The sequence below is a fragment of the Macadamia integrifolia genome, unplaced genomic scaffold (assembly GCF_013358625.1).
Source record: "Macadamia integrifolia cultivar HAES 741 unplaced genomic scaffold, SCU_Mint_v3 scaffold1131, whole genome shotgun sequence".
Classification (NCBI taxonomy): domain Eukaryota; kingdom Viridiplantae; phylum Streptophyta; class Magnoliopsida; order Proteales; family Proteaceae; genus Macadamia; species Macadamia integrifolia.
This window is the reverse complement of record NW_024868096.1, coordinates 79,696-99,186: the sequence shown is the minus strand read 5'-3', so window position 1 is coordinate 99,186 and position 19,491 is coordinate 79,696. Positions and strand designations below refer to the sequence as shown.

At 37.3% G+C, this 19,491-nt stretch overlaps 1 protein-coding gene across 5 annotated transcripts in view; it reads left to right on the top strand.

The window, feature by feature from the left end:
• LOC122062869 (E3 ubiquitin-protein ligase UPL6-like) overlaps positions 1-19,491 on the top strand; it is a 45,325-nt gene that overhangs the window by 8,620 nt on the left and 17,214 nt on the right. For 4 of the 5 annotated variants that reach the window (XM_042626540.1, XM_042626538.1, XM_042626537.1 and 1 more), the window contains exons 6-17: positions 1,574-1,825; positions 2,206-2,388; positions 4,913-4,994; positions 5,220-5,338; positions 5,486-5,790; positions 5,885-5,981; positions 13,602-13,745; positions 14,296-14,382; positions 14,476-14,562; positions 14,761-14,901; positions 15,076-15,201; positions 17,860-17,958. In XM_042626540.1, the coding sequence (XP_042482474.1) occupies positions 1,574-1,825; positions 2,206-2,388; positions 4,913-4,994; positions 5,220-5,338; positions 5,486-5,790; positions 5,885-5,981; positions 13,602-13,745; positions 14,296-14,382; positions 14,476-14,562; positions 14,761-14,901; positions 15,076-15,201; positions 17,860-17,958 (1,722 nt within the window). Of the gene's footprint in view, positions 1-1,559; positions 1,826-2,205; positions 2,389-4,912; positions 4,995-5,219; positions 5,339-5,485; positions 5,791-5,884; positions 5,982-13,601; positions 13,746-14,295; positions 14,383-14,475; positions 14,563-14,760; positions 14,902-15,075; positions 15,202-17,859; positions 17,959-19,491 lie in introns of all 5 variants that reach the window. The other variant, XM_042626542.1, reaches the window with a different exon arrangement.

Below are 19,491 nucleotides of genomic sequence, written 5' to 3'. Positions count from 1 at the left end.
AATTTTGGTACCATTTTGGCGAGAGACCGAAATGATACCAACCCATGCTTATTAATACTCAATCCCGTTAGGGGGAGTTGAAATTTTGACTCCAACTCGATTGTCTCTGTGAAATTTCGGCTCCTCCTTGCATTTGAACACAAAATCTATCCATTTTTCATTAATTTGCTACATCATCACATCTATTGCTTGAATATCACTCCAAGTTGAAGATCTACACATTTCAAGCTTTGGAAAGGTAAACCACTTTCCCCAAAATTTTTTTTTTTTGAAATAGTAACATAAATACATGTTGGATAGGGCTATATTTTTTATATGTTACACACTAGAGGCCGATCTGTGATGTCACGGAGTCGAAATTTTTTTTTTGTTCATAAATATATTTTTTTATTTTCTAGTTTGAAAAATACATTGTTCCATCAACATAAAATGTCTTTTTTTATGGTTAGTATAGCTTTGATGGAACTCAATTATATATATGTTACTCACCATTGGATGATCTACGATTTTATTTGAGGTATGTTTTGATCATGGCTTAGATGCATTATTTATTTGTTTTACTATCATATTATATCTTGTTTTAGCAATATTTCATAAAATCTCTAGAACAGTTCGACGGTTGTTGCCAAACAATGATGCAACTCTAAAACACTGCCATGTTCTAATATTTTTGCATATTTAAGTTCTAAGTATGTTTATTAACCTTAAAACAAGCTCCCCACCAAGTTTCAGGTCATAATATGGCCGTTGGACCACCGAAACAGTCAACTGAAAAAAAAAAAAAAAAAATCACCCAACTCATGGAGATCTTGCCGAGATTTCGGTGGTTTTGAAACCACCGACACACCGAAACGAAACGAGATTTCGAACCTTGCCTCTTTGACTAAGTTTCTTGTCAGAAGTGTAGGAGTTTGTGGATCTTATGATTCTCAAAACTGGTTGAGAGAGGTAGAAGGCTCTGATACTAAGTTAAGATCTGTTGTATAGAACAGAGCCAAGTCTGAGATGGAGAGTTGCAGCAGTATCCATAGTATAGAGGAAGAAGAAGACGATTGAGAAAGAGAGAGAAGTGAGGTCAGTCCAAGACTGCCTTTCTCCCTTATATAGTACTTGTTATAGAAGAATGGCAAATTATGAGTCAGCCCCAATACATAACACTAATTCTTATTCTATACTCTTAAGGGTATTCCCAGAATACCCTTACATGTTATATACAAACCCCAATGCCATTTTGCTTGGGTAAGGTTCAAATCATCAAGTTAGAGAAAATCTGAATGAGTTAAAACTTGAAACCTCAGTTGGATAGGTGTTACTTTTTCCTATTCACACTTTAGTAGCCCCACTTAACTCTTCCTTTTTTTTTTTTTTTTTTTTATTTCTATAATTGTATGACGATTAAGATGTCTTGTTGTTTCCGATTTATTCATATACTGCATCTTGGTCTGGTGCATGCTTTTTGTACTTCATCCTGATTTTTCCTTTTTCATATGTGTGTGTGTGTGTGTTTTTCTCTACCATTGTTTTTAATCTGCTGTAATCAAATTGTAATGCTAAAGTAGATTGCTATATGCAGCAAAGTACAATGGATCGAGCTGCTAATAGAGAGCTTTCTTCATTGGGGCATGTTCTTATCCTTATCGCTTCTCACATTGGTCAGCAGCCTGTTATTAGTACAAATATAGATCCAAGATGGAGTTTTTCCATTATTGCTTCTCATGTTGGTCAGCAGCCTTGTACTTGTACAAATATAGATCCCAGATGGAGTTTCTCCTCCCATGTTCTTACAATTCCTTTCTTGTGGCAGCTTTTTCCACATTTAAAAGAGGTAATTCTGCTCAGTATATCTACTCCCTAATGGTATTCAAATCGTTGTACTAAAACATTTTCTGTTAAGAAGGAATATGTAGTTAATTATCTGCCATTGGCATGGTTTGCTATATTTCTGCTTTAGAAGCATAAAGTCTGTTCTTTTGGTTTCTTAGGGAATGACTTGCATTTGCATATTTCTGAACTAAATCATGGATATGCAAATAACAACTTGTACTAGCTTGTCCATTTGATTATCAGTTGATACATTTAGATGGTTCATTTTTAAACACTGAAGGAATTTTCCACTGTAGGTACCATGTCAAACTGGGAGTTTTGTGATTTCTAATTGTGACTACCAATGGTGTTTTCATTGCGAGTGCTGTTTTTCTTTTCCAGGTGTTCGCAGTTAGCGGGATGAGCAAACATTATATTCATCAGATGGCATTGTGTGTGCATGGTCAAGCAAATGTTCTTCCTGATGATATATCACGTGAATTTCCTGGGTATGCCTGCCTTCTTGGAAATGTATTGGAGACTGCTGTGGCTGCTTTGTCTCAACCAAACAGCTCCTTTGATATGGTAAAGAATGGTTGTGCCCTCTTTTTTGCATCATGGTTTGTACTCATGTTGATGATGTTCTTTGCCATTGGTTAATATGCATCTCGCCGATTGACCTCACTCTTTCCAGTTTAAATGTTTTTGGATTATGATTTATACTATTATCTTGTCACATTTTTGCCATTGACTACTGAATGTATTGAATTCTTGCATGTTGCTTCATTCTTTGCATTTTGAAAAGGGACAAATTTTGTAAGGATAGGCCCATTACAAAAGCTTGAAAATTCCTCTGAGGACTGGATCGTACCTTGCATCGTGCTTTTGCTTAAAGTTGTGACAGGAAGATCGGGTATCTCATGAGGAAATTGGAGACTGGAGTAGTTCAGTAGTTATATATTGTGAGGAACTAGGTTCTTAAAGCTTATCTACCTATAGGGTCTTCTTGAATACATGATTTTTGTTAGCACTGTCAATGGAAACGTGAGTATAATAGGTTTGTGGTTCTGGTATGGGAATATGGCCCCCAAGTTGGGGTTTTGCCATTATGCCTGGATCTCCTGTATTCTTGAAACATAGGGCTGACTTAAGCCCAGCTGAAGCCTGGTTTTGAGTTTTTAATTACCTTCTTCTTCTTCTTCTTCTTTTTTTTTTTCACTTGCTCTAGACCAAAATTCTAATACTTTAAAGCTTGGCTTAGGCCTACAGTCCTCCATTCAGGACAGACCTGGCATTATGTAGGGTCTGTAAAGTTTCTAAGATATTACTACAAATTTGGTTATTGGTCTAGTACTTTTTGTTCCCTTTTTGAATTTTGTTGGGAGTTCATGTTTTCTTCCCACGTGGAAGTCCTTGGATGGTCATTGGTGGGTCTGATAGAGGATTGCTGATGCAGGTAAGTCACTTAATGAGCTTATTTTATTGCAAATAAGCCTTGGATTGAGTTATGCATGTGTTGAGCCTTTGATCCATGAGTTTTCTTTGTAATGGGCCTAAAATATGGGTAGAAAGTAGGAAAACGAGATTTAATTCGTTACTTTAGTTAAAGTCCTATTTTGAGTCTATTTCCTTTGTTATTTCAGTTTTAGTCAGTTTAGTTTTTCTTATTAGTGAATGACTAGTTAGTTACCTACTCCATGTTGGAGTTATAATCTTAGTCATATGAGTCCAAGTCCTGCTAAGAGTGTCTAGTCCTATTTGGAAACTAGCTCCTAGTTATGATAGGATTGCCATTCTGCCCTCTTTAAATAGAGGAGCCTATGTACTCATAATTTCATATTAGAATAAAGATAATTTTCAGTTTATTGCTTAGAACGGCTGGGATAGCTGTGGGTGAGAAGTCCAGGCTGAGATAGCCACTTCCTCTCCCACCTTTCCCTTGTTACTTCTTTGTTTCAGCATTCAATTCTTTTCTTTGTTTACTGTTATTGTCATCAGCCTTCAAGAAGAACCAAGTTTGTCCAGAACTGCAAGAGTCACAATTGATCAGCTAAAGAGTTCCAGTTCTTGAAGCCAATCGACCTCCATTGCTTCCCAAGTCTGAGATCTGACCTACAGATCCTTTGGGGGACTTGTTCTACACTTTAAGCTCGATTGAAGGTATTCTGAAGTAGATAAGCTGTTGTTCTTGCAAAATCCTTCTCATTCTCTCTCCTAGGTCTGAAAATCAAGAAAGTGCATTACTCTCAAACCAACTGTTAGACACTCTTCATATTTGGGGGTTTTTTTACCCTCTGGGCTCTACAATCGACCAAATTTGCAGCTCAATTGGAGCCCTATAGACCTGACCGCACCTCTCTCTCTCCAGTTCTATAGCAGGTCTTTCTCTTTCCTATGGGGTGGGGTTTGGGCTGGATTTGCTCCTTTATGGGTATTGTATCCTTAGGGATTTATTTGATGGTCTTATGTCTTTGTTTCCTGGTCCTATTTGTGTTGTTTGGGGTTTATAAATTGTGGGGGTTAGCTTCTTGAAACCTACTCTTGCATTAATTGCACACCCATTGCACTGGTCAAATCTCAGCATGAAACAGGCGTAGGAAATTCTTAGCAAGTGAGTTTGAAGTTTCTTAAAATCAAGATTGTCAAGACATTGCCTAGGTGTCGCCCTGTTGGTGTCACCTTGATCTTTTACCATTCTCCATCGCCTTGGGTTGCCTTACGCTTTGAAAACTATGCAAAAAATTACAAGAATACCATTTCACAAGCATGTCAACTGTGAACTCTCTATTAAGGCACTTCCTACTTGCTTTGGGTTGGAGCTTGACTGGTGAGATGGATGTGGGATACCTTGTCACTTGGACCCGCTCATGTTTGCTGATGTGCGTGGTGACAGATTTCAAGTTTCATAAACTGTTCAGTTGAATGTGATTACCCTTTTCATCCTCAACCAGTCGGTGAAGTGCTCCTAGTATCCAATAATTGTTTCGTGGCTAATGTAGGATGATGATTATACATAATCATGAGTGATTTTGGTTGGTCATGTTCCAAAAGTTTATTTTTTCTCTTGATATTTTAAGATCATTTGCTATTATCTTCTTTAATGTTACAGGCGATAGACTTTGCAGTGGTTTCTGCATTTATGTTGGAGGCACTGCCCCCAATTAAATCCTCAAACAGAGAAAGTAAGGGAGGTATGCCATTTCACATTCCATTTCTACCTTAGTAGTTATGCATGTATTTCCCCCCCCCCCCTTTTTGATGTGTTATCCTCTCGGTTTTCTATTTATTGGAATCTTTACAATTGTTTATCCTATATCTATTCAGTTGGATATAAAGAAGCTGACTTGTGTAGATCTCCTTACCTGTATGCTGAACTGCTTTATTGAGATGTAAGTTTGCTTATTCTTGCACTTTAGATTCATCTTTGGGCGTTGATGAAATGGTTATTGATGAGGAATGCGTAGAAGAGGGTATGAACGTCGATTTGGAACAACAGATTATTAATGCAATAGATCCACGCCTCCTTCAGCAATTGGTATGCCAACTTGCCACTTGTCATATCAGTCTCTATAGCGATGTTTAAACACAAAATTCACCTGTTAAACTCTCTAACAAAAGAAACATTTTGAATTTGTTGCTACAGTTTAATTTATTTTTTCTTTCTTTCGAATAATCTTAATAGGTTAATGTATTATCCAGAGGTACCTCACTTCTCAGTGGATCTCCTAAAGATGTGCCACAAAATAGGGAGGTGGAAGCTGTTGGAGCCATTTGTGCTTTCTTGCATGTTACGTTCGATACTTTACCTCTTGAGCTGATTATGACTGTATTAGCATACAGAACCCAGCTTGTTCCTATGCTTTGGAACTTTATGAAGTGGTGCCATGAGAATCAACAATGGCCATCTTTGTCTAGCCAGACAGCACATCTATTGGGAGATGGCCCTGGTTGGCTTTTACCTTTAGCTGTTTTCTGTCCTGTGTATAAGTAAGTCCACTTGTACGCATTGTCTTCAATCTATACGTGATGTTCTGAAGTGATGAGTCACACCATATCTGGTTTAAACTTTCTGTTGCATCAGGCATATGCTCATGATAGTTGATAATGAGGAATTCTACGTACAAGAGAAACCACTCTCTTTAAAAGACATCAGAGGCTTGATTATTATCTTGAAACAGGTGAGTTCATAACGTTGATGCAGGTAATTTGTAGTACTTTGTTCCATTGTTCTTGGAAAAAAGATCTTTTGCTGGATGTAGCGAAATACAGGTAGAGTATTCTAAATGTTTCTGAATTTGTGGCCAGTAATGGTTTAGCAGAAAAATTTAGCTTCATGGTAATTTGAGCACTGAGTTATTAGCAGATTAAGCTAGTATTGGTCAGATCATTTCCAGCGATCTGAAATGATGAGTGTTTGTCATCTTTCTGTGTGAGATATTACTCTGCATTGCTGGGTGGCTGGAAATGATGGCTTTATGTGCAATCTGTATGAGATCTTATGTTCTTCGAAAGGAAGGATCAACCAAATTTTGAGGATACCATAGGATTTAAGTGTTAAAGGTACCCTTTATCCTGTACATCTTGTGGAGCTCTTAGGGAAAATTCTCTCCTTGTATAGCAATGTTTGGGAATATGGGGTCCAATACTTGGTAAATTGGTTTAACTTCAAAATTTTCAAAATAGTATAATTTATCATAGAAAGAGAATAGAGAATAGAGTGCATGAAGGGCTCTGTAATAGCCATATAAGGGACCAAAACACTGATTCCACTAGTGAGTCAAAACCGTCACTGCACAGGAGCAGCACAAAGCCACAGACCACTTTGACTCCCACAATGCAACTTCTTGGTGCCCATAGCTATAGAGTTGGCCGATCTTGGCATCCACCCGGAAGAGATGCTGGGAGTAGAATCAAGGTGGTGAGTGTTGTCCACTATCTGTTTGATTTATGGCTTTTTGTGTAGCTATTTTTGGGCATTGTATAGTATAGTAGGGCCTTTGCAGTAAAGTCAGACTTGACTTAAAAGTATATCCTTTGCAGTAATTAATAGTCATATTGGCATAAAGAGTATTACAATATTGCCTCTGCAGCATATAACCAACTTGGAATTGACATACTTTCCAATTTTTAATTCAATGACATGCCAACAAATTCTACCATAGTTGTCAAGGCGTTGCCAAGGCTACGACTAGGCATCCAGGCAACCTGGTTGGAGCTTGGGAGACTGTCGCATTATTGCATTGGTGCCTTACTACAAGGCGCGACACTTAGTTGGGAACTTAGGATAAGGTTATGATTGTTGTTTTATCATTTAAGTAAATGTTTTTATATTTGTTATTTCATTTACTAAAGATATTATTCATAAATAAGCAAATACACCCTATTTGAATTCGATAAAAATAGTTAAAAAATCAAATTCTAAAAGGATAAAAAGTCAACCCACCAGTCTAAGAACAAAAACTGGTTTTTTTTTGTTGTACAAGGGATTTTCAACTTTCAAAAGATGGAGTTTTTCTCAATTCTAAAAATTTCATAAATTTTGTCATGGTAAAACATTGCTAAAAACTAAAAGTCTGGTAAAATAATATTTTGTTTTGATATCCATAAAATTATTTTCAGTTAGGTTAGTTTAACAGAATTCACGCACTTTAAAATAAGTTTGATCTTAAAACTCAGATTTAAATAACCTTAGACTTGTTGGAAAGCTGGTTTTGTCTCTACCTAATACAAATGGCTCACATAAAAATAAAATCATTTGATCAATCAAACTTATTATAGAACAAGAACATTTCTTTAAATCCTGATTTCTTATGATTTAATGTGACTTAATATTGATTTTTGATCACTTGATGTGGTTTAATATTGATTTTTTCATACTAAATAATGTTAGAAAAAGGGAAAATGAAAAATAACTCTTGGTTCACCAGGACATTGTGACAACTATGAATTCTACTTAACAACATATATCATCCCTCAAAGTTACTCCGAGTGGGCCCACAAAATGTTTGCAAGGCAATACGTATTTCAACTATAGTTTTTGCTTTTCTTAGATTTTGGATTCCCATTACTAACCCAAAGACATTCCCATTTCTAAAGGGAGTGGAACAGGGGTGACAATGCATGACAAGACAGTAATTTGTTGTTTGGGTCATGTTGCATTGCCGTTTGTTCAATTGGGGGACCATGCATGTGTTTGCAAGAGGGGAGGTGAATACACTAGAGTACAAAAATTACTGGTTGTCCTATTTGATTTCTTTTGTTCTGGTATCACAAAGGTATCTTTGGTAAGTATGGTGATTTCTTGTCCAGGCTTGGGTTCAGTCTTATCATTCCTCTTCTCTCTCTCTCTTTCCCATCCCCTTGTTTTGGGTTTTATTAGAGTTGATTGGTTCACTTTAAATATGTAATGTATAAAAAGGTTTCTAAACTACACAGAGTGGTTGTTGGTTGTTTCTAGCATTTGAGCTCCTTATTTCTAGATGGAATCACAGAATCAATCTTTGTCTTCCACAGAGGATGGCAGGAAGATGTCAAAAAGCTCTATGAAATTCTCTGTTTGTTTGCTTTCAGTAGTTTCTGAATGAAAAATAATTTGCTAGCTGCATGTTTATGGATTTCTAATCAATCTTTAGGGCCTATCTATCAAAAATAAATAAAAAAGAGAAGTCTTTAGGGCCTTGAGTGATTCAAGGAGGGCAGATGTGATTTAGTAAGTAGATTCTTAGGTCTGGTATTGTTTTTTCTATGATTTCTGTTAGTTGCAGATGAACCCTTTTCCAGCATTCAGACTTGTTTTTCTTCTTTGTGCTTCAATGCAAATCCCTAAGCCTCCAAGCCCTTGAATTCCTTGATTAAGGACTGGTCGTGACAAGGGTTTCACCCATGGCTAGAAGAGAAAACATGTAGTGTGTCTCATGCTCCAGCAATCGTTTACCTATCCCTGCTGTGCATGCTTCGAAATAGCATTCAGTACTTACTGAAAATCCTAATTTCCTGATGAAACCCTGACCTGTGTTTTCTGGTTCTTTCTGTGCAGAAACTGCAAACCCCAATGCCAACATTGGCCTGGGCTAGCAATTAAATATGATCTTTTGACGTCTAAATTAAATCTCAATCCTCCTACTAATGTAGGACTAGATTTGACAAGCCAAACTAGACCCAAACAACAGGATCTTGTAAACCAAAGAACAACCAATAATCACCAAACAGTAGACAGTAGACAACAGTTCAGAAATAATAGCTAAACAGTCCTTGTAAACCAGCAGTTTAAGCACGGAATTCTGGAATTCCTGAGAACATAAGTATACCAACAAATAGGACTAATCAGTAACAGGTATTTGATAGAAACAACTCACTATCAGTCAGGAAAGAACAAAGAAACAGATCAGCCAAATCAGATCTGGAATCTGGGCAGAATAACACACTCGGCCAGAACTGAAATTAATATCAGATCAATCAAAACCCTGGTCTGATGGTCCTCAAACTAGGATTGAACCCTCCCCTAATCTGGTCTAACAGTCGACCAAAAGTTGAGCCCCATCAGGTGGCTGATTCCTCAGATCAGTGAGAGGTCGGTAGGTAGAAAAACTGGGCTTCTAGAACCAGAATTTAGAAATAGGATCAGATTACTTTACTTCAATATCCTTGGTCAGAATGACCTTATACTTGGATCGAAGGAAGCCTCCAAAGAGTGAATGACTCGACCCAAGTTATAGTCCAAACCAGAAATCAGAAGTGTTTCAAACCAGAGAAACCGATTGTGAAAATTGAGAATTTCTGGACAGAATTAAATGTCTAAATACCTGGACTATGAAGTAGTAATAATACTTGTAAAACACTTGAGAAATAAGAAAGAAGAAACTGAAGAACCCTCCTGGACTTCACACAACAAGGAGTCGCTTGGATCAGACACCAAACCCTTCTTCCTTAATCAAACACAAAGAGCAACCTCAATAGAGACAACGACGGCGGCAGCAGCATCAGCATATTTTTTGATTCAATAAAAATCTTGGGCCTTAGGTATGATGCCCTTCTTTATTTATAATGATGGGGGTGGGGTGTATACAAAATAGAAACTCAAAAGCTTCTAAATATTGACTTACTAAACTACTAACATGTAGTTACTAAAACTGGAGATTGTAAACAAACTTAAAACAGGAATTTAAAAACTAATTAGAGGACTGAAATTAGAAACTAAATAATAATCTAATAACCCCATCAATCCCCAACTAAAAAGGAAACCAACTAGTAATCCCATACTCAACCTTAGAGCCCCTCTTTTAGACCCATAAAAGAGCCTAATACGCTCCAAACCACATGGACTGGAGGCCCAACACATATACAACCCAACCCTAGGCTTATTCCTAATAAAACAAGACTAGTTTGGTAATTAATCTGCATCACCTCTCCCTATCTTGAAAAATTCCGTCCTTGAATTTTGCAGTGATGAGGGGGGTAACAACATTTCAATAGTAGCTTTGACCATTCCCAAACAAAATTCAGATTGCTTGTAGACTTTTGGAAGGTAGTCTTCAAGGCGTGGAGCTTTCTCTTCAAAGAACCATGATGGCATAACAAACTCTATATGCTCAACCTCTGAATCAATACCAACTGTGAATGTCGTGTGCATAGAGTCGTCAATTTTGGTAACCTTTTCATCAAGGATTGGAACAAGCTCTTCCTTCTCATTATGAATCTCAGAGACTTGTTGTAGAGTGCTTTCAATTACTACCTCATCTTCCACAACTTTAGTCTTGTCTACTATGCTCTCTTCAATGTAGAATCCTTCAATGGAGTCTTCTTCCATGGTTTCAGCCACCAAGACATTACTAATCACATGAATGCCATAAGTGCCATCATCATTAGTATCTTCCTGATCATAGTTATACCTACCATCGTCTTCCAAGGGGTATGGATAAAGAGCTGACTCATCTTCCTAATTGGAGTCTTCAACTTCAGCTACTGCATTAACCCTCTGCTTATGTGGGCAAGACTTAGCAAAGTTTCCTACCTCTTGACAATGGAAGCACTGTACCTTATTACTACCTGTCATGGGTGCTTTTCCTTTGTGTTCAGCCCGTGGAGGAAAAGTGGACTTTAGGGGTGCTGAGCTAGTAGGTTTAGTGGTTGAAAAATTTTTCTTGGCCTCCCCGACTTGAAAACCAAACCTTCTACCTGATTGTGCTATAAGCTCCTCTGCTCATTGGGCTTTGTCAAAGCAATCCCTCACTGAGTACACATCCACAACTCCAATCCCTCTGTTGATTTCAACTTGCAATCCTAGTCGAAACCGAGATAATAGTTGCCTTTCATTCTCCCTTATGCATGTGCGAGAATAAAGTGCATCAAACCTGTTCATGTACTCTGCAACAGTCATAGTCCTTTGACGAAGAGAATTCAGCTGGTTTTGTATGTGAGCTCTGAAGTTGCGTGGTAAGTATTTGTTAGATAGCTCAAGCTACATCTCCTCCCAAGTGGTAGGCTCTCTACCACGGTCTTCCAACTCTCGTTCATTAGCCCTCCACCAATCACGAGCAGCCTCAACTAGCTTAGCACGAGCTAGTTTCATCTTTCGTTCCTTAGGTAAGTCATAATAGTCAAAACAGTCATCCAAAGCTACTACTCAATTATAGAACAATTAGGGGTCATGTCTCCCATCAAACTCTTTTAGATCGAGCTTGACCTTCTATGAATCTCCAAAGTTCCTCTGATGTGTAAGACATTTAGTCTCAAAGTAACCCCTTATGTGTTCTTCAAAAGTAGGTTGCACTACAGGAACCCTCTGTGGTGGTCTCAGATTAGGGACAAGTCTCCTGTTAGTCAATTGAGCAGTTACTTTCAATGGGGCTTCGACCTCAAGTGGAGTATGAGAAGCATGGGTATGTTGTGATTGAGTCTCCATATCTAACAACCTTACATTCATTTCAGTCCTCAAGGCTTACTGTTCAGTCTTCATATTCTGTAGTAACTCGCCAACTCCATAATAGAAGCTAGGGTGGGGGTGTTGTTCTCAATCATGCTCTGATACCACTTAATGTGGGACTAGATTTGACAAGCCAAACTAGACCCAAACAACAGGATCTTGTAAACCAAAGAACAACCAATAATCACCCAATAGTAGATAGTAGGCAACAGTTCAGAAATAATAGCTAAATAGTCCTTGTAAACCAGCAGTTTAAGCACAGAATTCTGGAATTCCTAAGAACATATGTATACCAACAGATAGGACTAACCAGTAACAGGTATTTGATAGAAAAAACTCATGATCAGTCAGGAAAGAACAAAGAAACAGATCAGCCAAACCAGATCTGGAATCTGGGCAGAATAACTCACTCGGCCAGAACTGAAATTAATATCAGATCAGTCAAACCCCTAGTCTGATGGTCCTCAACTAGGATTGAACCCTCCCCTAATCTGGTCTAACAATCTACTAAAAGTTGAGCCCCATCAAGTAGCTGATTCCTCAGATCAGTGGGAGGTCGGTAGGTAGAAAACTGGGTTTCTAAAACCAGAATTTAAAAATAGGATCAGATTACTTTACTTCAATATCCTAGGTCAGAATGACCTTATACTTGGATCGAAGGAAGCCTCCAAAGAGTGAATGACTCGACCCAAGTTATAGTCCAAACCAGAACTCAGAAGTGCTTCAAACCAGAGAAACCGATTGTGAAAATTGAGGATTTCTGGACAGAATTAAATGTCTAAATACCTGGACTGTGGAGCAGTAATAGTACTTGTAAAACACTTGAGAAATAAGAAAGAAGAAACTGTAGAACCCTCCTGAACTTCACGCAGCAAGGAGTCGCTTGGATCAAACACAAAGAACAACCTCAATAGAGACAGCGGCGGCAGCAGCATCAGCATATTTTTTCATTCAATAAAAATCGTGGGCCTGAGGTATGATGCCCTTCTTTATTTATAATGATGGGGGTGGGGTGTTTACAAAATAGAAATTCAAAAGCTTCTAAATATTGGCTTACTAAACTACTAACATGTAGTTACTAAGACTAGAAATTGTAAACTAACTTAAAACATGAATTAGAAATTAATTAGAGGACTGAAATTAGAAACTAAATAATAATCTAATAACCCCATCAATCCCCAACTAAATAGGAAACTAACTAGTAATCCCTTGCTCAATCTTAGAGCCCCTCTTTTAGACCCATAAAAGTGGCTTAATACGCTCCAAACCACATGGACTGAAGGCCCAACACATATACAACTCAACCCTAGGCTTGTTGGCTTATTCCTATTAACACAAGTCTAGTTTGGTAATTAATCTGCATCATCTACGTATCAGTAGTCAAAACATAACCATTGTTCCCTCCCAAATCCTAACTCTCGTTATTGGAAGTGCTATTATTTCCGACGCTTTCCTTAAATACCCATCATCTGTTCAACAAAATTGTAGTTCTGGTCTTCCCTTGTTGAACTTTCAAAACATCAGCCTATCCTCCAGGAGACGGGGAACACATTCTCGGGTGAGACCCAGGGGAGGTCATGGGGGTTGAGACATTGGTATTACATATCTGTCGCCTCTCAGCAATGAATGATGAAGTGGTTCGAGTGTTTCCTAAGTGACCAAATCCATTCCACAAACTTTTTAGGAGATAATGAATTATTATGGCATCTATCAAGCATATCATAAGGTTCTGTTTTTGTATTGGAAGGGCGTCTGGGGATCTAAAATGCTATACAAGCAAAACTAGAAATGACCATAATTGTATGTGAGAGGCACAATGTATTGTATTGACTTTCAGTTTCTTGCTTCTGATGCATTTGTTTGCTCCTTCCTGCAGGCTTTGTGGCAGCTCCTATGGGTAATTCCTATGAAGTCTCCTAATGCAGTGAAATCTTCCACCATCCCTTCTGCCCACAAGAGGAACTCTGTTGATTTCATTCAACAGAGGGTCAGCATTGTAACTTCTGAGCTCCTAGCACAGGTACATATGCAATTCAAAGTGCTAATTTCCTATTTCTGGCTCCCCCTCTCCCATGGTTTTCTACTTTATTTAATGGACAAATTCATATTCTTCTCGACACTTTGAAAAAGCAAAAACATATTCGCTAATTGACACCGGTTAAATATAAATGGTGTGTGCTACTATTCCTTCTTCTTCTTCTTCTTCTTTTTTTTTTACCTTCTGTTTAATGTGGTTATAGTCGTAACATTGTTATGGGTAAATAGTTTCCATCCAGGAGTGTGGCCACTGCGCTGGCACCCCTGCCAATGACAACACACACACAGGCATCGACCAGGAGGGGTGTGGTGGTTCTTTTTGCACCCCCCCTGTCTGGTCACAGAGGCGTGCTTCTGGAGAGAGAATGCATTCCCGATTGTTATGGTTTTGTGAAGTTATTTGCTATTGCTTTTAGTAAGTGACCAGATAATTCAACTATTGTTTAGACCTCTCAGGGATGACTTGCTTTTCATGCTCGACAAACATCAATTTACTTTCTCTCCTTTTCATGTGTTCTAATGTTTCTATTCAGTTACAAGATTGGAATAATAGACAGCAGTTTACATCTCCAAGTGACTTCCACGCTCAGGAAGCAGTGGATGAGGTTTTCATTTCTCAGGTAAACAAGCTTCTGGCATTCGTACTTTAGGCTCTGAATGCCAACTGCCAACTTATGTAAACTGCATGTTTATAATTTTCCCTCCTCTACCAGGCTCTTACTGAAAATTCAAGAGCGTATGACATATTGAAACAAGCTCCTTTCTTGGTGCCATTTACAAGCAGGGTTAGAATATTCACTGTAAGTATTTGACTGAAAATAGGTTTGCTTTCAATTTTGTGCCTTTGTATCCTGTTACTGAAAAATAATAATTCTTCTTTGGGGATGATATCTGTCCTCTTTATCTCTCACGGGAACAAGTACATGCAAGACAAGTCCCCAAAGTTTGTTTGCTCACTCTTGTTTCATTGATAACCACTCTCCTCAATCTATCTGCAGTCACAGTTAGCGTCTGCAAGGCAAAGAAATGGCCCTCAAGCTGTTTTTACCCGACATAGCTTCAGAATAAGACGCGATCGAATTTTTGAAGATGCTTTTAATCAGTTGAGTGTATTGTCTGAGGAGGATCTTCGGGGAATGGTATTGCTATTGATTTCCTCTAAATGCTACTGAGATTTTTTTTTCCTTTCCATTTTCTGTTTGAAAGGGAATTCTCCCTCTTAGAATATAGTTGTGTGGGCAATAATGTAACACCTTGCAGTTATATTGGTGACAAGTTTAATCATTTCTTTTCCTTTTATTTTACTTCTTCAGATACGGGTAACATTTGTCAATGAACTTGGAGTTGAAGAGGCTGGAATTGATGGAGGTGGGATTTTCAAAGATTTCATGGAGAATATCACTCGAGCAGCCTTTGATGTGCAATATGGGTTATTTAAGGTTGTTAACTGAATGCAAATCTATGGAGCTCTGTTTTTTTTTCTTTGTGTGTGTGTGTTATTGTAAGTTGGAATTTGTAACATTTCTTCTTTAAGTAGATCTGGGCGTCTGTTTCTTTAGCCTTTTCTTTCTTTGGGGTTGAAACCTTGTAAAACCACCTGTTGGATAGTTTTTGCATAAAATTAGTTGGCATTGGCCCTGGAGAATCTTTATCTAACAGTCTAGCCCTAGTGTGCAATGGTTGACAGTTAAAGTTTCCAACTTATCTTCTGTAAGTAAACATGGACCAAGTGACCCTTGTCCACCTCTCCTTCCCTCAGGTTGGTTACTTGGAGACTTCAAAATAGGAGCCATACTCATGGCCAACATTCAATTTTAAGTATATAATGCCTTACTGGAGTCATATCCTCACCCTACCAAGCGATATGGCTCTTGACATCTTTACCCTCTGGGAGACAATGTGGCAGCATCATTTAGATTTCAGTATAATCACATAGCAGAGATAAGGCTGAAGGGATATGACACTATTTGTGTTGGCTAATATATCTTCCATTGGCTCACTGAAATGTGGTAAAAAACAATTCTCTAGTTTGTGCTATTGAGACCGGAATTTGTTCTTCAATTGGATTAGATTCTTTGGGCCATAAGCACCTAATTCTTTACATATCTAGGTGTCCTTGTCTTTGGAGTTTGGAGAGATTCCACTACAGTTAAACATGGATATTATAAAGGAACAGTTACTCAGCTAAGACATCATTCTCCCTTGTCAGGGAAGGTCCAATTTCGAGAAGATACTGGAGGAATTACAATCACCTCTAGTTTGGTATAGTCTTCAAAGATCCAAAACCGTTCATTCTTCAAACTTTAGTCCTTGATCATATGACATTTTCACCAGGATTAGATACAGCTCAACTCAGCCCAGCCTTATCCCAACTAAATCTGATCAGCTACATGATCCTCTGCTGCCATTCAACTGTATTCTAACCCTCAACTATGCTCGACTTTCCTCACCACTTCTCCAGGATAAGGTATCCTAGGGATATTACCTACTACCCTTAACATGACTTTTCCTGTAATCTATCATGTCTATGTCAACTGCTTTTGATGCTGGCTAATTCAAGCTTTCTCCATACGTCACTGATCTACCTATGCACAACATGAATCTGGTCATTTATTTTCTATTCAATTTATCAAGACTTTGTAATGACAATTAGTACAGGCTTTTTCATATACCCTTATTTTTTGTACAGATTTTTTGCTTTGTTGTGATTAGCTGTCATTTTGATTCCTGATAAGTTGCATAATTGATTCCTTTATTAATTATGAGTTTTAACAATACAATCCAGAATTAGCTGACCCAAACAAAACCAAGCACTGAAAGTAATTAAAAAAAAAGAAAAAACGAAAAAGAAAAAGGAACTCTAATGAATGAGAATCCACTTCTTGGCTAGGAGACTACAGTACTATGTGAAGGCATTCAAACATAGAGCTTTTATTGTCCTTGTTCCATTATTATTTCTTTCTATAACATTGAAAGACATTCTATTGGTAAGGACCCATCCAATTGTTTTAGTTGTACAAAATCATTATTATTTGGTATTATTTTTTTAGGGGCTAGGTACTCAGGATGCGTATTAAGTCTGAACTACAACTATTGAAATTGTTGTGCTTCTTATTCTGCTGCTACTGTTCTTATTTATTATTTTACTTTTAGAGACAACACAAATGTAAAATGAGGTTTTATTCCTTAAGATGTCAAATTTGATGAAGACGTCGATTGTTCTGTTCTGTACCATGTGGTTTATTCCTCAAGAGCCTGTGTTTCCTTTGGGTCTTAATGTTGCCAATCTTCAGTTTAACTGGATTCCCTCCTCTCTACATTCCCTTAGGCCCTTTTTGGTATCATTTTTCTTTTTTCTTTTTTATTTATTTAACAAAAATAATTAATGAAAACCATTTTTTTTTTTTTATCAAAACATAAAATTGGTTTGGTAACTACTTGAGAATAATGTTTTTTTTTTGTGAGAAATGGTTTGGTATCCCTATGTGTAAAATGGTTTTTTGAAGAAACGGGTGAAGAGATGTTCTCGTTACCCATCTTCGTTATAACTCTCTTTCTCCACTTTGCATTGAAGAAGAGGGGGCGAGGGGCTTGGATTTCTAATTACAAAAAAAATGACTACTTTACCCCTCCATATTGGGGTTTTAAGCATGTGCTCATTAAAGTTCAGCGCAAAAATAACTGAAAATCAATTTTGGCCAAAACACATAGATGACTCTTGATATCTTTTTGATTTTTGTGTTTTATCATTTTTTTTTTTTTTTGAATTAGAAAAAAAGATCTATAAATGATACCAAATGCAACCAAAACCGTTTTTGTGAACAAAAATCAAAAAGAAAAATGATACCAAAGAGGGCCTTAGATTGTCACATTAAAATGTTTAAAAACTAACTTATTTGATGGTGGCTACTTTTAAGATAATGCATCACAACACTTCTTATGTCCATAGATTGCTCTTAATTTTTTTTTTCCTCTTAGTCTCTTGCTAAATTCATTTTAATTTTTGTCTTACTTATATCTGTATTATTTGTGGGTGTCTCAATTTTATGTTGTTTATTTTTTTGAATTTTTTGTTATTAACTTGCTTTTATTTTCAGGAAACAGCTGACCACCTTCTGTTCCCTAATCCTGGCTCCGGATTGATACATGAACAACATCTCCAATTTTTTCATTTTCTTGGTAGCATTCTGGGAAAGGTATGCTCTGTATCTGATTCTGGTATGTTTTTCATTTAGGAATGGTGGAACTGATGGGGATTGATGTTGCTATCCCCAAAGGGGTGGAATATGACTCAGATATAGTTTTTTTTTTTTCCCTTAACTAGGAGTTACTGGAATTCTAAGAGAATGCTATTTGTGTGTTGGATATTTGAACAACTTATGTTGTTAATTGGGACTTGTTACTTATTAAAGAGATCATTTCAATGCTTAACCACTGCAAATATGGCCATTTCATGCATTTATCTTTAAATCATTACATGCAATGGTCATTAATCATAAAGCTTCACTAGCCTCCTTGCATACATAATGCTTAGAAACTATAGTTGATGGTCATTGCCATTGCTGGAAACCAGAACTTTTATGAAAATAGCTATGGGGATATTCTTTTATAATCATTGGATGTGTTTATTTTTGAAGTGTTTAAAGCAAGTAGTGGTGATATACCTTCATTAATTGTTGTCAAAAAATCCACAAAGAGGTAAATGAAGCAACTCATTTCCATTAATCAAGGACGGCTAAGAACATATATGTTACATAGACTTGTTGATGTAGATAAGTCACTTAATGAGCTTATTTTATTGCAAATAAGTCTTGGGTTGAGTTATGTATGCGTTGGGCCTTTGATTCCAAGGGTTTTATTTATAATGGGCCATTTTAATGAGCCTAAATTATGGGTAGAAAGTAGAAAAACGGGATTTAATTCATTAGTTTAGTTAGAGTCTTGTTTTGAGTCTATTTTCTTTGTTATTTCAGTTTCCTAGTCAGTTTATGTTTCCTAGTTAGTTAGGGATTGGGTTAGGCCTTTCCTTTTTAGGGTTTGAGTCAGTTCTGAGTCTTCTATATAAGTTTGTTAGTGGCTACAACAATGAACACGAATTTATTGATGAAAAAAAGATGGCTTATGCTGTTGTAGGTGAGATGCCTAAATCAAAGGGTGAGATGCCCATTCACTAGTTCTTCTTCCCCCCTCTCAACCCTCCATCGAATTCTCTTTATTATCTTTTTTTGTGTATTCTTTCTTTCGGTCCCAAAATTTGGTTTATATTGAATTTAGTAAAGATCTTGCCTAGGATTGGATCACTTATGATTCGATCTTACATTATTTGGTATTAAAGCCTAACCAAAGATGGTTCCAGAAGCTCGTTGCTTTGCTGGACAAAGGGATACATGCTACATCCTTGTTTGCTAGATTCTCTGGAGGAATATTTTGACTACTATAACTTGACAGAGACACGAAAGGTTCAATTTGTTTGCTTCTGGTTGATTGGTTATGCTAGAGACTGGTGGAGAGTCCATGAAAAGCGACTTCAAGTTCGAGGACATGAGCCTAGGACTTAGGAAGAGATGAAGTATGAGTTAGCGACATAATACCTACTTGCATATATCCAAAGAAGGCTATTCCCTCTGCAGGATTCCCATCATAATACATCTACAGGTCCCCAAAAGCCACCCATAGGTGACAAGAGCATGAAGAAATTGTTTGACCATGTGGTCATTATGTTGCAACAA